The 16,416-nt window shown below is 35.6% G+C and overlaps 1 protein-coding gene across 1 annotated transcript in view; it reads left to right on the forward strand.

Moving 5' to 3' along the window:
* The window catches only part of PKN2 (protein kinase N2), a 117,882-nt gene that overhangs the window by 38,393 nt on the left and 63,073 nt on the right, over positions 1 to 16,416 (forward strand). Inside the window, exons 2-3 of the mRNA XM_049771240.1 lie at positions 5,837 to 6,131; positions 15,209 to 15,363. Coding sequence (XP_049627197.1) covers positions 5,837 to 6,131; positions 15,209 to 15,363 — 450 coding nt within the window. The remainder of the gene's footprint in view (positions 1 to 5,836; positions 6,132 to 15,208; positions 15,364 to 16,416) is intronic.

Here is a 16,416-nt window from a genome sequence, read left to right on the forward strand (position 1 = left end):
ACCTAGCAGTGCTCAGGAATCACCGTGGGCATTACTTTTGAAGCCATATGCAGTAGTGCTTGGATCAAGTAAGATTCAGTCACACTCAAGGCAAGTGCATTCACCCCTCTATATTCTGTTTGGTTCCTAATCTACTATTTAATCTCTACCCTAAATTTTTTATCTTGGTTCCTTTGTAAAAATAAATATCTAATTTCCTCCTTTTGTTTGTTACTGAATCTGTATTCCTATTTTTATTCAGAGACCTATTGAACCCCAAAATTATTTGTTTTAATATGATTTCTCATGGTTTTTATTTCAATTTTTTTTTTTTTTTTTTTTTGGTTTTTGGTTTTTGGTTTTTGGGTCACACCCAGCAGCGCTCTGATTTGTGCTCAGAAATCACTCCTGGCAGGCACGGGGGACCATATGGGATGCTGAGATTCAAACCACCGTCCATCCTGGATTGGCTGTGTGCAAGGCAAATGCCCTACTGCTGTGCTATCTTTCTGGCCTCCTCAAATGGTTTCCTGTGTTTGAATTTTGATCTACATCAGGGGTCTCAAACTCAATTTACCTGGGGCCATAGGAGGCAAAGTCGGGGTGAGGCAGGGCTGCATAAGGGATTTCGCTTACCAAATATTCGCAATAAAAAATCACATTAGTAAGAAAAAAATCGTATTAAACATTTGCATACCCCGAACGGAACTACTCGGGGTATGCGAATGTATAATGCGATTTTTTTCTTACTAATGCGATTTTTATTGCGATTATTCAGTAAGCGAATACTGCGCTATTTGAAGACCAGCTGCAGGCCACAAAATGTTGTACGCGGGCCACGAGTTTGAGACCCCTGATCTACATGATTAAATGGCACATTCATAAGGATGTGGGTGATAACAATTTTAAGTGCATTTAAAATTTTTAAGAATATGATTAATCATGACATTTTAAAATATGTGTTTATTTTATGTGTAGATGACAAGCAAAGGATGCTGAACATTGTCTCGAGTTTGAAGTTTTGTTTGTGCTCGATGTGTCCCAATATTATGCAAGAGGTCTAGGTGCCACTTCACCTAGCGATGCTAGGTGATACCAAGGACCAACAGAGTCACTCTGGTGGTGCTTGAGAAGGCATATAGTGCTAGGATTTGAACCAGGTCCAGATACATGATTCTACCCTAACTTTCTCCCCTCCCCCACACTCCCTGTGATTGAATATCAGTTTTGCTTTTGTACCTTCCTAAAGTATGTAGACTCTTTATTAGAAAGAAAAAAATAATATTTTCTCATCAGTACCTGGTTTTCCTGAATTCTAACAATATTAAATACATAAAGAAAAATCATTAAAACAAAAAGCTAATCTGCTGAACATAATCTCTGTCCTCAATTTTTCAATTATTGTGGCTATTAAATTATACCATTGTGTAAGATCTATATTGTCAGGATACACAGAAAATGCATTTTATTGAAGAGCATGTATAGATTTAAAAAAGATGAAATTTAACCAAGCAGAGACGGAGCTAGGAAATGATAGATGAATAAAAGGGAAAGGTATTACTTCTTGATGTTGCATATATGTAATAGCCATGTCAAGAGATATGCCTTTTCACTGTCCATTTTTATGTTGATGTGATTAGAATTTAGGGAACACCTTAAAATTAAATGGTAGTTGAAGTAAGCAAAGACCAAGAGAAAGACCTTCAAAAAGAAGGCATCTTCATAAAACATGTTTTTGTTTGTCTCACAATTCTTTAAAATGTAATACTTTGGTTCTCAGAATGTAAGAAAGCTTTCTTGAAGCCTCAGCAATTCTCAGTAGACTGCAGTGTATTTGAAATTTATCAGGGAAATTGTGACAATTGTCATTTTGTTGAATACCATATAAACAAATTGAGATAACTTTTCAGTATTGGGCAATCTATTTTCCCTTTAGATTATAGAACAGGAAATGAGAAAGGTAGTGTTCTCTAACTTTAGTGTTCAAAAAGTTGTGACATACCTAACTGTTACAAGCAACATTGGTTAAATAATGAAGTAAGATTTTTTTTAATTTACAGTATTTAAAAATTATTATATCTGTAAAGTTTAGAGTTTGTTGTTCAATAAATGGATTTGGGGGGGCCGGGCGGTGGCACTAAAAGGTAAGGTGCCTGCCTTGCCTGCGCTAGCCTTGGACGGACCGCGGTTCGATCCCCCGGTGTCCCATATGGTCCCCCAAGCCAGGAGCAACTTCTGAGCACATAGCCAGGAGTAACCCCTGAGCGTTACCGGGTGTGGCCCAAAAACCAAAAAAAAAAAAAAAAAATAAATGGATTTGGACAGGGGGTTGGCTATAGGTCATTAGTAGAATTTAGTTATGGCACTAAGATCACAGTGAACCAAAATAATTTATCAGTAGAGAATAATAAAAGAATTGCTTATATGTATATATAATTTATATATATATAATCTCTGCCTTATAAAACACAATGTTAAGTCACAAATTTTTAAATGTAATTAATGTGATTTCTTTTAAAAAATGTGATTAAGGGGGCCAGAGCAGTGGCACAAGTGGTCAGGTGTCTGCTTGTGCGCACTAACCTAGGACAGACCACGGTTCAATCCCCTGGCATCCCATATGGTTCCCCAAGCCATGAGTGATTTCTGAGCACACAGCCAGGAATAACCCCAGAGCATCAGCGGGTGTGGCCCAAAAAACAAAAACAAAATGTATGATTAACATAGAAATAAAATATCTGGGGCTGGAGCAAAAGTAGAGTGCTTTCCTTGCATTCAGTAGACCTGGATTCAATTCCTAGCATCTCATATGGTCCCCCAACATTGCTAGGAATGATCCCTGAATGCAGTCAGGAGTCAGCCTTGAAATCTGCTGGTACAAAAATGAAAACAAAAACAAGACAGAAATAGAAATATCTTTAACTTCATCTAAGTGTTGGTTCAGTCCATTTCAAAAGAAACTCATGGGCCTCCAAATAGTACTTTATTAGGGTCTGGGCCACTCCCACTGTTATCTAGCTGATAGATCGGTGACAGTGGTAGAGCTTTACTGTGTTACTCAGGTTCTTGAATATACAAAACATGCACATCTGATTTCTGTCCCCAGTTTCCCACCTTCCTCCTTGGCAGGCACAAAATTATTTAAAAAAATTATTTTATATCATTTGTTAAACCTAAACAGTGATAGAATTATTGAAAAATAGAACTTCAGTAAAAGAAAATTTGTGAAAATGGTTGTATCTCACAATTGGGGTCATTAAGTGTGAGGTTTACTAGTTGAGCATTTTGTGTTCTGTTTCTTGAGCATAGGTGGCTTCTGTACTACTTTCCCATCTAAGTTTGTGTGCTCCTACTAAGGTGTCATTATGAGGAATATTAGATGTTATGTATGTCGCCACCTACTTCAGAAACTAGAGGATCTTTGGAGCTGACTTAAATAGCTATAGCTGTGGATATACATGTGGCTGTTGGGGCTTTCAGAGTATGGGGGTAGGAGGGTTGGGGAGACTACCTGCCCCCACTCTGAGAAGACGCCAGGTCTTTGGCCCCAAAACTCGTGTGCCTGGAGTTCTAGTCAGCCTGGTATCTCTGCAGAGATTAGTCATGAAGCAATGAAGTTGTGCTGTTGGCATGGCAGTGATTGTGTGGTGTGGATATAGCTGCCAGGCCTTCAGCAGAGTGGGAGTTCAGCCTGCCCCCAACTGAGGTCATCCCTAAATTTTCAGCTGGGAGACCAGTGTACCCATGTAATTCATTCATTTAAAACTGATCCTATAGTTTGCAATTTACTTTTTCCAGTATTTGTTTTTAAAGGTTTTTTTTTTTTTGATAGAGAATAAAGCATACACTTACAGAATTTAATAATAATTTTAGCTTTTTGAAGTGACTGCAGTGAATCAAGAAATTTTTTTCTTTTGGTTTTCGGACCATACTTGTCAGTACCACAGGGCTTACTCCCAGTTCTGTTCTCAGAGATCACTCCTGGTGGGCTAAGGTAGCCATATGGGATGCCTAGGACTGAACCTAGGTGAGCCACATACAAAACACTTTATCCTCTATACTCACATTCCAGCTCCTGAACCGAGAAATCTTTTTTTTTTTTTAATAATTTTTATTGTGACCGATGCAACTTACAAATCCTTCACAGAAATATTTGCGGTACATAGTGGCATTGAATCAGGGGTATTCCCACCACCAGTGTTGTCCTCCCTCCACCCCAGTTTCCAGCATCTCCCTCCTCTGCCCACCAGACTGCTAGGATAACTGGTCCTCTCTGTGTATAGCTTGTTGAAGATGGGCTTTTGATTCTGTTGTCATTGACTTTGGGTTTGGTGTTTAAGTCTCGTCCTTTTTTGTTTCTATTCAATATTCATACAACTGTTCGGTTCTGGTACCATCCTTTTTCCCTCCCTCCCTCAATTTATGAGGTAGAACAAGATGATTCAGTTATGTGGTTCTGTTTGAAAAAAAAAGAAAAGAAAAAGAAAAAAACAACAAACAAAAATCCAGGGGGGAATTTGTCTAGAGATTATAAATAACAATTTAAAAAGAAGAAAGGGGGAAAAAAGAAGAAAACATAAAAAAAAAGAAAAAAAAAAAAAGAATCAAAAAAAAAAAAGAGAAAAACATAACAAAAAAATTAAAAAGAAACAAAAATCAAACAAAAGATCAAAAAAAGCACCACAGCAACAAATACAATAACCAAACAATAACCATGAGAACGAAAGAAACGAAAAGAAGGAAGGAGGGCTGGTGTGGCAATGTTTTTTTGTTTTTGTTTTTGCATAGGCACAGTAAATATTGGGAAAATTAGAAAGGTAATCCACTTGGCCTAAAGATACAGGGTTTCTCCGTGCTTGAAACATACTTTCATGGGAATAACTACAGGTTCCATACACGCTCCTTTTCACACCCCAAGGACTTTTTATGGTGCCAGGAAACTTTCTACTCAGTTGATAGGCCTGATAGAACCAGACTTCTAACTTGAGATCTTGGTATTTGTACAAGTCATAGAAATAAGCCTAGGATAGCATCTTTCCTTATGGTTCTAGCAGTTCTGTGCCATCACAATTTTATAATCAGTCTTCTGTAACTGGTGGTCTTCGTTTTTGCACAGATCCTAGGACAAAGCTTAGGATAGTTTTTCATTATGTTTTCAGAAGATATACTCTGTCGCAGTTGTCAAAGTCAGATCTCTGAAATTAGAGATCTGAAACAAGAAATCTTAATCGGAGCTTTACAGTCTTTTGAATACACAGTATCTCTGAAAAGGACTAATGATACTAGATTTTACTGACCATTTAGTGTTTGAAAGGTCCAAGGTGTTAACTTGTTCAAGATACACGGTGCTAGTATTCGGATTCAAATTACATTCATAGGATATCAAGAATCTAGTATCTTTATACAAAACTTCAAAAAAATCTTTGTGTGGAGTAGTGTTTATGCATTGCCAAACGCTATTTAATGTTTTGGATTTTTACATTTAGGATTTTTGCTTGGTTATATAAAGAACAAATAGCTTATTAGAAGGAAGGTGAGTTTGATATAATTAACTGAAATTTAAAAAGAATTGGGGCCGGCGAGGTGGCGCTAGAGATAAGGTGTCTGCCTTACAAGCGCTAGCCAAGGAAAGATCACGAGATCCCATGGCATCCCATATGGTCCCCCTAAGCCAGGGGCAATTTCTGAGCGCTTAGCCAGGAGTAACCCCTGAGCATCAAACAGGTGTGGCCCGAAAAAACAAAAAAAAAAAGAAGAAGAATTGCTGTTATTTTATTTTTAAGCTGCACATTCTACTGAGTAGATAACTTTCCTAAGTTCCCATATTTATATGTTCTTGTTGTTTTTTCCCTTCTAGGGAGATTCCCGAAGCTTTCCATTTTCTGAGAACGTGAATGCTGTTCAAAACTTTTCAGATACAATGGTGCAACAGAAATTAGATGATATCAAGGATCGAATCAAAAGAGAAATAAGGAAAGAACTGAAAATTAAAGAAGGAGCTGAAAATTTGAGGAAAGTCACAACAGATAAAAAAAGTTTGGCTTATGTGGACAACATTTTGAAAAAATCAAATAAAAAATTAGAAGAATTGCACCACAAACTACAGGAACTAAATGCACATATTGTTGTATCAGATCCTGAAGATGTCACAGGTATATATGTATTTTATTTACTGTTCACATGGCATAATAATAAGAAATGTATTATTTTTTTTAAAAAGAAAAGACTTTGTGACATGCAAAGTTTTTTAACTTTTGAGAAATCACAGGTTCTGTAAATCCTCTTACATATAAGGCTTAGTTTATATTCAGAAGGAAGGAGATGATGAATCTAAATATTGAAGCATTTACTTAAGAGATCAATAATTGTGCTATCTACTTACCCTCTGTTAGCAGTATATTTGTTAATTATTTTCATTATTATTTTATATTGAATCAACCACATACTCTTGTTGGATTTTATCTCATGATCAGCAGCATGAGTTTGTCAATGACTTTTTAAAGTTTAAAATGCATTTTAAACTAAAGTAAAAGATAAATTTATTTGCAAATATAAATAATCAAACCTCTAACCTTTAGTTTTTGTGATGTACTGTATTTTCTTTTTTCATTATTTTTAATAATTACTTTAAGCATCATTACCTTTATTCTTTGTGCACTAAGCTACCAAATTAATAACTAAACCAGTAGTTTAAATAGAAAAGAAATTATATTTATTTAATTAAATTTTTGTTTGTTTTGGTTTATTACCATACCCAGCAGTACTTAGGGCTTACTTTTAGTTCTACATTCAGGGATTGCTTCTGGTGACCAAATGCTTGGAGGACTATTTAGGATGCTGGGAATCGAGCCCAGGTCAGCTGTGTGTAATGCAAATGCACTACCACTATACTAAATTTCTGATCCTTAAAAAAGAAAATTTTAGATGTTGCTCTTTTGTTTTCTTAAACATAGAAAATAATGGAAATGTAGACCATAACTTCCAGCTTAAGAGCATACTTTAAACACCTGAATTAGGAAATATTCACAGTGAAAATTTTTCTAATGGTAGGGAGAAAAATAATAGAAAACCTACCTCTCTTCACTTTAGACTGTCTCCAATAGTAGGACGTTTGCCTTGCACACAACTGACCCAGGACAAACCTTGGTTCAATTCCCAGCATCCCATATGCTCCCCCAAACCAGGAGCGATTTCTGAGGTCATAGTCAGGAGTAACCCCTGAGCCTCAATTAGTGTGGCCCAGAAACCAAACCAAACCAAACCAAAAAAAAAAAAAAAAAGTAATACTATAAATTTTTGCTTTTATAAACTTTATGTTATTTATAAGAATAATTTATAGCATTATCTTTCTTTCCTCTTATACATTCCTTTGATTTTCTTTTTTGTTTTGGGGCCACCACTAGCAATATTCAGGGGTTTTTTTTCTAGTTCAGCACTCAGGGATCACTCCTGGCAGGGTTCACTAGCAATATTCAGGGCTTATTTCTAGTTCAGCACTCAGGGATCACTCCTGGCAGGGTTCAGGGCACCAAATGGGGTGTCAGGAATTAAGTTCCAGTTGGGTGCATGCAAAGCCAGTTCCCTGCCTACTATACTACTATCTCCCAAGGCCCATTCCTTCTAAACTCTTTTTCTTAAGTTAATGAAACATTTCATATACTAGTTCTGTCTTTTCAAAAATATTTTATCTGAAACGCTTGATCTTTCTAATTCTGTTTTTCATCACTTACAAAGAAAAATGTATATATAAAGTGACATATATATAGCACCACAGAAACATAGAAGGACCTATACAACTAGCCAGTCACACATAACATATAAGTAAAATTAGATGTTTTAAGAAAATATATAAACTTGACTGAGAACCTCAACTTACCTATCTCAAAAGTTGCATCATATACTTCTAATATTTTATGTACTTGATAGAATTTGTTTTGAATTCATCATTTCAACATTTGGGATTTAAGTGATTTTATTTGGATACTCTAAAGATTTCAGCCTTCTAAGAATACGTGAATCATTAAAATGAAAGAAATTGGGCTGAAGAGATAGCACAGTGGTAGGGCATTTGCCTTGCATGTAGCCAATCCAGGACTGACAGTGGTTCTAATCCCAGCATCACATATGGTCCCCACCCCTCCCCCGAGCCTACCAAGAACGATTTCTGAGTGCAGGGCAGGAGTAACCCATGAGCGTCACCTGGTGTGATCCCAAAACAAAAATAAATAAATAAATAAAATGAGAGAAATTATAGCATAATCTCAGGGATATAAATTAATGTCCTGAATCACAAAGATAGTTAAAGGAAATTTCAGTACCCGGTATCTCTGATCCACACGTTCTATAATTGTATTATAAATAGAAACTTGTATTATGAAAATACTATGTTTAGCAATATCATATAAACTTAGAAATAGCCTGTTCTGTTGGACCGCTGCCAAGTTCTACATTTTTTACCCATTACATCTTTAGGAGAGGTCTAAAATAAGAAGTTGCTCTGGAGCTTTAAGCTCTTTTTATATAGAGAAAGTATTTTTCTCCTTACAGAATACTGTTAGCTATCTTGTAATTGTAAGATAGTTATTTTTTCCAACAAAAAGAAGTTCATTTGGTTTCCCTACTTTCTCTTAAAAAATTAGCTCTGCTGAAAAATGAATTGCGGGCCCGGAGAGATAGCACAGCGGCGTTTGCCTTGCAAGCAGCCGATCCAGGACCAAAGGTGGTTGGTTCGAATCCCGGTGTCCCATATGGTCCCCTGAGCACCGCCGGGTGTGGCCCAAAGACCAAAAAAAAAAAAAAAGAAAAAAAGAAAAATGAATTGCATTTGATAAAATGTGCTCAGTTAAGTGTATGATGATGATTTTTAACAGATATATATACCTAGGTTACCATTGAGTGTAGCCAATGGTCCTGAACATTTATTAGCAAAGTGCTTGTCTTTTATATACATTTTCCAATCAGTCCCCACTTTCCATTCCTGGCTCTAGGTGACCATTAGTTTACCTTCATTACTTTGAATTAGATTTATCTTTCCCAGAATTTTATATCAAGAAATCACCTCTAAATCCTATCATCTAATTTCTTTTCTCCTTTAAAAACCAATTTGATTATTGCCCTTTGTGGACAAAGACATGTTTTTAATTACCTATTTCCAAGATTTATCACAAAACCTGGAATATAGCAGGTATTTAGTTAAAAATATACTTTTTTTAAAAGCTCAGTAAATAGAAATCTTATATTTATATTTTTTATTTATATTTTTTAAAAATAAAGTAAAACAGCTAGCTTTTTGTTTGTTTTGGGGTCATACTAGCAATGCTCAGATGTTACTTCTGGCTCTGCACTCAGGAGTCACTCCTAGCAGTCATTACTCAGGGGACAATATGTGGATACCAGGAACCTAACCTAAGTCTACTGTGTGCAAAACAAATGTCCTACCTGCTGTAGACTGGCCCTTAAACTCTTATAATCTTTTTCTTTCTTTTCTTTTCATTCTTTTTTGTTTTGTTTTGTTTTTGGGCCACACCCAGTGACTCTCAGGGGTTTCTCTTAGCTATGCGCTCAGAAATCGCTCCTTGCTTGGGGATCCATATGGGACCAGGGAATAGCCGTGTGCAAGGCAAATGTCCTACCAGTGTGCTATTGCGCCAGCCCTGAAAAATCTCATATTCTTATAAAGAAAACCAAAGTTACATTTGTCATGGTACTCTAAACATTTGATAAATTTGGTAATAAAACTTTAAATATTGATTATTTTTAGTGGTGATGCTTTAAACCATTGGATAGAAAATATATAAAATATGTTTCATTTATTTGGGCCACAGCTAGTTGGAACCTCTTCTAACAGTGTTCAGGGGACAGTATGGTGCTAGAGTTTGAAAACAGACCTATTGCATGTAGAACATGTACTCTATCCTTTTGAGCTCTCTTCCAGCTCATGAAATGTATTCTTTTTTAAAAAATTAATTTATTTTTGGGGCCGGAGAGATAGCATGGAGGTAAGGCGTTTGCCTCTCATGCAGGAGGTCATCGGTTCGAATCCCGGCGTCCCATATATGGTCCTCCCGTGCCTGCCAGGAGCAATTTCTGAGCCTGGAGCCAGGAATAACCCCTGAGCACTGCCGGGTGTGACCCAAAAACCACAAAAAAAAAAAAAAAAAAAAAAAAATTAATTTATTTTTATTATTGTTTGTGGCTACATCCAGCAGTACTCAGTGCTGGCTCTGGCTCAGAGGTTGGGGATCATTAATATTGGAACTCTGGGGACCAGGACATCTGGAATACCGGAGATTGAATCTGGGTCAACTATGTACAAAGCAAGTACCCTGCCCCTTATACTGTCTCCAGCTACTATATATATATTAAATTTTACTTTGGAAAATTAAAAATTAGTTCCCTATAGAGATGTGTGCCAGAAGGACTTGCCCTTATTCTAAGCTTACAATGGAGAGTGGTGATCACATTTAGAGAAATAACTGCACTGACAACTACCATGACAATGATAGTGAGGGAGAAATAGAATGCCTGTCCTGAAGACAGACAGTGGGGTAGGGAAGGAGGGAAATAGGGGACACAGGTGGCAAGAAAGTTGCACTAGTGAAGGCGGGGATTGTACAATCTCTGACTGAAACCCAACTTTGATTATTTTTGTAACCATGGTACTCAAAAAAGGAAATTATTTTTTAAAAAGATTTGTTCCTTTTGCAGAACTTGTTTTTCCTTCATAAGAACTTATTATTATTAATAACAGCTGAGGATTTAGGGTAGTTCAACTTACTTTTAGGTCAGATTGTCATAGAATTTTATCTTTTGCATTGAACACTATTGATTTTTTTAAAATTAACTCTAAGAAGATCATCTCTTTAGCATAGATTCAAGGTTCATAGAACTTTGTTTTTAATTTTTCAAAATTTGTATATTTATAGCAGAAGTGTTCATTTAGTTCCTAATCTTAATATTAATTAAGCATCCATTAATGAACGTTCATTGCAATCCAAGCACATTTCACATGGTTATAAAATAAGCTTATCTACTTAAACAAGAAAGTTGAATTTGAGGGACACAGATAATTTTCATAACTATAACATATGACAAGATTTGCTTTTAAATATCAGTTTATAGGGGCCAGTGAGGTGGCGCTAGAGATAAGGTGTCTGCCTCGCACGCGCTAGCCTAGGACGGACTGTGGTTCGATTCCCTGGAGTCCCATATGGTCCCCCCAGCCAGGAGCGATTTCTGAGTGCATAGCCAAGAGTAACCCCTGAGCGTCAAACGGGTGTGGCCCAAACACCAAAAAGAAAAAGTTAAAATATCAGCTTATAATTTTGAATGAAAAATCAAAATATTGGTCATTGAACCTTACAAGACTTAATGTGAAAATTTGTAAAAGAGGTAAATAGTAAACTGTTTCAGCATTGTTATTTTTGTTAATTTAGATTTAACTGAATTTTTCCTCTTTTTTTAATATATGATAGCCTTATTCTAAGCAAACATCTTACATATTAGTGCTATTTATTAATTTTAACTATTATGAACCTGCATGTTATATAATAAACACCAAAAAAGTAATATGAAGTGAAATCTCATTCCAGCTGCATCATTGCATAGTTTTATAACTGTATACTACTTGCAACTCCATTCTTTTTCTCATTTGTAAAACAAGAAGGATAAATTAAATTGTATCTTTTCTAGGTTGGCAGTGTATCTGAGGTATCCAAGCTTTTTAAATTTTAAATGTAAGGGAATGGAGAAGGGGCACCATGGCAGAGCACTTTGCCTTGCATGTACTGCATCCATCCCTTGCACTTCAGAAAAAAAATGTTATAAACACAGAGCTCATATTTGGATTTAATATGTCCAGCAACACTTTTTGAGACTAGGAAATAAAATCTCTAGAATCAGTTATTTTATAAACCTTCAAAGGACCCAAGAATCAGTTTAGGCTAAGAACTCTAAGGATTTGGGTACTACAGCTCTTATGGAAGACACTATACAGTTGTGAATTAGGGGAATCAAATATCATATATATTATTTTATGCCTTATTAGGAAAAAGTAAAAGATATTATTTTTATTTATTATATATTTTATTTATTAATATCGTTTTTTATTTACCATTCGGACTTAAGAAAATTTCACTACTTTATGTGATGCTACCTACCACGGCGGGGGGGGGGGGAGTGCTTGTGTGTGTCTTCCAAAATTTCTATTAAAATAGCTTTTCTCAATCATGCTTTATTTTTCCCCTGAGCTTTGTGATTTCTAATATGTATTGACATTTCCAGAGTAACTGTATTTATGGAAAATATTTTTCACCTGAACTTAGTATCTAAAGCAGGGTTTTAGTATATGTGAAGCTGGAGCAATAATAGTACAGAGTGGGGTGCATGTCTTGCACTCATTCCACCAAGATTCTATTCCCAGCATCCCATTTGGTTCCCTAGCCCACCTGAAATGATTCCTGAGTGCAATGCCAGGACTAATCCCTGAGCACCGCAAGGCATGATTCCAAAACCAAAAGAATTTAGAGTGTCGTCTTTGTAAGAGCATTCAGATTTGTTTGGTAAAATGCCTGGGGACATTAACAACCCAAAGCCAATTAAAATTTAAGCTGATTTTTTTTGTGTGGTTGTAGAGATAGTATGGTTTAGCATACTGTCCCACTAAGATTTACCATACAATCCCACTAAGATTGAGAGTGGTTGGAATTTAAAAACCATGTATTACATAGGTGCTCGTAATACATTTGTTCCAAGACCAATACCACCAATGTAAAATTTCTTCACCATGGTCCATGGATTTTCACTGATGCCCAACTGACCCCCATTGGCAGGCCTGAAATAATATATTTTACATTGCTTGTGTACAGATAAGTAGTAATGAAATATTAAAAAAATAAGTACAATAATGAGAAAATTTGTGAAAATGTATCTTATAATGAGGTCACTAAGGCATTGTTAGAATGACTTTGCTAAATGATTTATTATTTGCTAATGATTTATTGATAGTTGATTTATGTTATTTGTTTTGTTTTTGTTTCTATTTGGCTTTGAACTCATGTTGATGTCTATATTGGTGTGTTCCTGAGATCAAAATATTAAAAAATACTGGGAGTTTCATTTAGCCATATCCGGCCATTCAGCACAGAAATTTCAAGCTGTATAGCTGATATTACAGCTTTTGTGGGGTATGGTTTTAGCTACCAGAGCTGCTGGAAGTATGAGAAGGCAAAGTATAAGAAGGCAGGGTACCCCACCCTCACTCCAGAAAAGTCCTGGTGATTAAGCCTAAATACTGGCATACCTGGACTTCTGGTTGGGTTGGCATTTTTGCAGAGATCAGTGGTTAAGTGGGTCGCTGATGAAGCAGTGTTTGAGGGTGGTGATAGGTGATAGGTATAGTTGCTGTGGTTTCAGTAGGACTGGGACTTGGCTTGCCCTTTCTTTCCAAGATTGCCATTTTCAGCTACATGTTGGTTTACCTCTCTTAAGAATAGAATGAGTCTATGTAGCTGGCCACATGCAGGCATGAGCAATAGAAATTCTAAAAGGATATCTATTTTCCATCTCTGGCCAGACATAATACAGTGGGTAAGTGTCCCCAATACCACATATTAGTGATCCCCTGAACTCTATTAGGAGTGAACCCTGAGTATAGAGAGCCAGGACTAAGCCAGATATAGCTCACCCCCTCTTTGCTCCCCAAACAATATTCATTCTCCCTCCCCCTATCCTGCCATCTCAAGCCAAAGGCAATCCAACAACAACAAAAAAAACAGCCACTACATATAAAACATCTTTCTAGATACTTGTTTTTAATAGTTTTTTTCTAATTTTGTTGCTCTCTTTGTGGATCCCTCCCCTCCCCCAGGCCTTTTAATAAAATCCAAGCTTTACTCCACAGTACCCCCACCCTTTAATCAGAAAATGAAAACATTCTCAGAAGCACAAGGCCACAAATATTTAGTTGTATCTTTCCCTGGATTTGGATCACATGCCATTATGATCCGCTTTTTTTCTGGTCCCTTATTACAAGTAGACTGAGAAATCTTATTTAGTTTTTCCATTTAATTTACCCCTTGTTTTAGGTTAGAGAGAAGGGAAATCAACATGGACTGTTAAGTTGGTCTGGTATTTAAGAGTACAGTTAACTTCTGATTGCACTTTACAATACTTTGAATTTTGTAATATTACATATTCTTAGTTATTTTGGTGTAATAATTTCGTGTTCTTAAAGTTATTGGCATAAATTATAATATCTGTATTAATCAAAGTCATCAACCTGTATTACTACCTATATTAATTCCCTCTTATTTCTATTTTTGTTCCTATAGTTGAAAAAATAAATGTCTATTTTTAAAGAAGATTTTGTTTGTTTCTCTCAGAAGACTTAGAATGCATAAAAACTAAACAATAAACTTTAACATGAATTTTTTAATTATGTGATAGAATTATGAGAACTGTTCTAACAACATTTCTGTTTTGTTTCTTAATTGGAAAAAAACAGTAGGTTTCAGGTTCCAGAAAGTTAGTTCTGTTTACAAAGAATTGCCTTAATGACATTTCTATAAAGTTGAATATCTCTATTTCTTTTTGTTTGTTTGTTTTTGGTTTTTTGGGTCACATCCGATAGCACTCAGGGGTTACTCCTGGCTCTATGCTCAGAAATCTCTCCTGGCAGACGCAGACCATATGGGATGCCGGGATTCGAACCACTAACCTTATGCATGCAAGGCAAACGCTTACCTCCATGCTATCTCTCCAGCCCAAATATCTCTATTTCTAAACAGTGAAGGTATTAGGGCAGGGGTCTCAAACTCAATTTACCTGGGAGCCACAGGAGGCAAAGTTGGGGTGAGGCAGGGCCTCATAAGGGATTTCGCTTACGGAATATTCGCAATAAAAAATCGCATTAGTAAGAAAAAAAATTGCATTAAATATTTGCATACTCCCTAATAAATTTAGTTTTAATCACTGATTTGTTTACTCAAATTATTTTAACTTAAAAATAATAGTATCAGAGAACATTTTACATGGTGATCTAATTCAACTTTAGATTATTACCTTGAATAATAATTCGACCTTTATATTTTCTTAACTTAAATGTTTTTATTTTCTAAGGTTTTTATTTTGTTTATGTGCCTTGAAATCATTTCAAATACTCTAATTCATTTTAACTTCCCCTGTTTAATAGCAATTGGTCCTGGTAAACAACTTAATATACTATTTACAGATTGCCCAAGGACTCCAGATACGCCAAGTAGTGACCCTCGTTGTGCCACTAGCAATAATAGATTGATGGCCTTACAAAAACAATTGGATATAGAACTTAAAGTAAAACAAGGTGCAGAGAACATGATACAGATGTACTCAAATGGATCTTCAAAGGTAAGTACAATAATAAATTTTACATATAGTCAGTTTTCATTGCAGATTCTGTATGTGTGAATTTCATCCACATGACCGTTTATACCCCACATAGATAATTTTACGTTAATAGTCATTTTCAACATGCACACAAGAGGGAAAAATTTGAGTTATCTCACAAGCATGTTCATAGCTAAGATTGAACAAGATGGTGCTTTGTCTTCCTTAAGTTCTTACACTGTAAACAAATATATATACTCTCCTTAGTCTCTTATGTAGTAGTGCTTTCTTTTTTTCTTTTTTTTTTTTTTTTTACTTTTTATGACTTTTGATATTTTTTCTGTTTAAAAAATATGTTGTGGAAGTATTGTCAGCAATCAGGCCAGAGCATTAATACAGTGAGTAAGGCACTTACCTTACATTTAGCTGAACTGGATTCAAATCCCCTGCATCCCATATGGTCTCCCTGAGCACTTTCAGGAGTAATCTGTAAGTAAGAACCAAGAGTAAGCCCTGATTACAACATGTGTACTTTTCCCCTAAACCCCCCAAAAAGTATAAGCAATCAGACAAATTAAGAACAATTGGCTTTTAAAGCAAGATATTAATGTTCACTTATCAAAGTCAATAAATTTATATGAATAAAGGATACAGAGGAACTATCAATATCATTTATCTGAATATAAAATTACTTTAAACAGAAATTTTAGTTAAAAAGTAGTCTGTTGAATTTTCCATCATTATATACATGTGTTTAGGAAATTACCACCAAAAAGGCAGGACATTAGTGCCTTAATGTTGGTTTGAACAAAACCTATGGACTGTTGGGGAATTTAATATGGACTTATAATTCCTTATTGAAAATCAGTGTTATTGGGAACAAGAATAGTATTGGCTTTGTGTCTTTGTTCTGAGATAAAATGTGCAAAAGGAATGTTGTGCAAATCAGATTATCATGAATGTACTTTTTAATTTAATATCTATAGCTTTACAATTTCAAAATGCCTTCGACAAGTAGATTTATGGGCTGGAGAGATAGCACAGTAGTAGGACATTTGCCTTGCACACCGCCAA

This window comes from Suncus etruscus, chromosome 4 (genome assembly GCF_024139225.1).
Source record: "Suncus etruscus isolate mSunEtr1 chromosome 4, mSunEtr1.pri.cur, whole genome shotgun sequence".
Lineage (NCBI taxonomy): Eukaryota > Metazoa > Chordata > Mammalia > Eulipotyphla > Soricidae > Suncus > Suncus etruscus.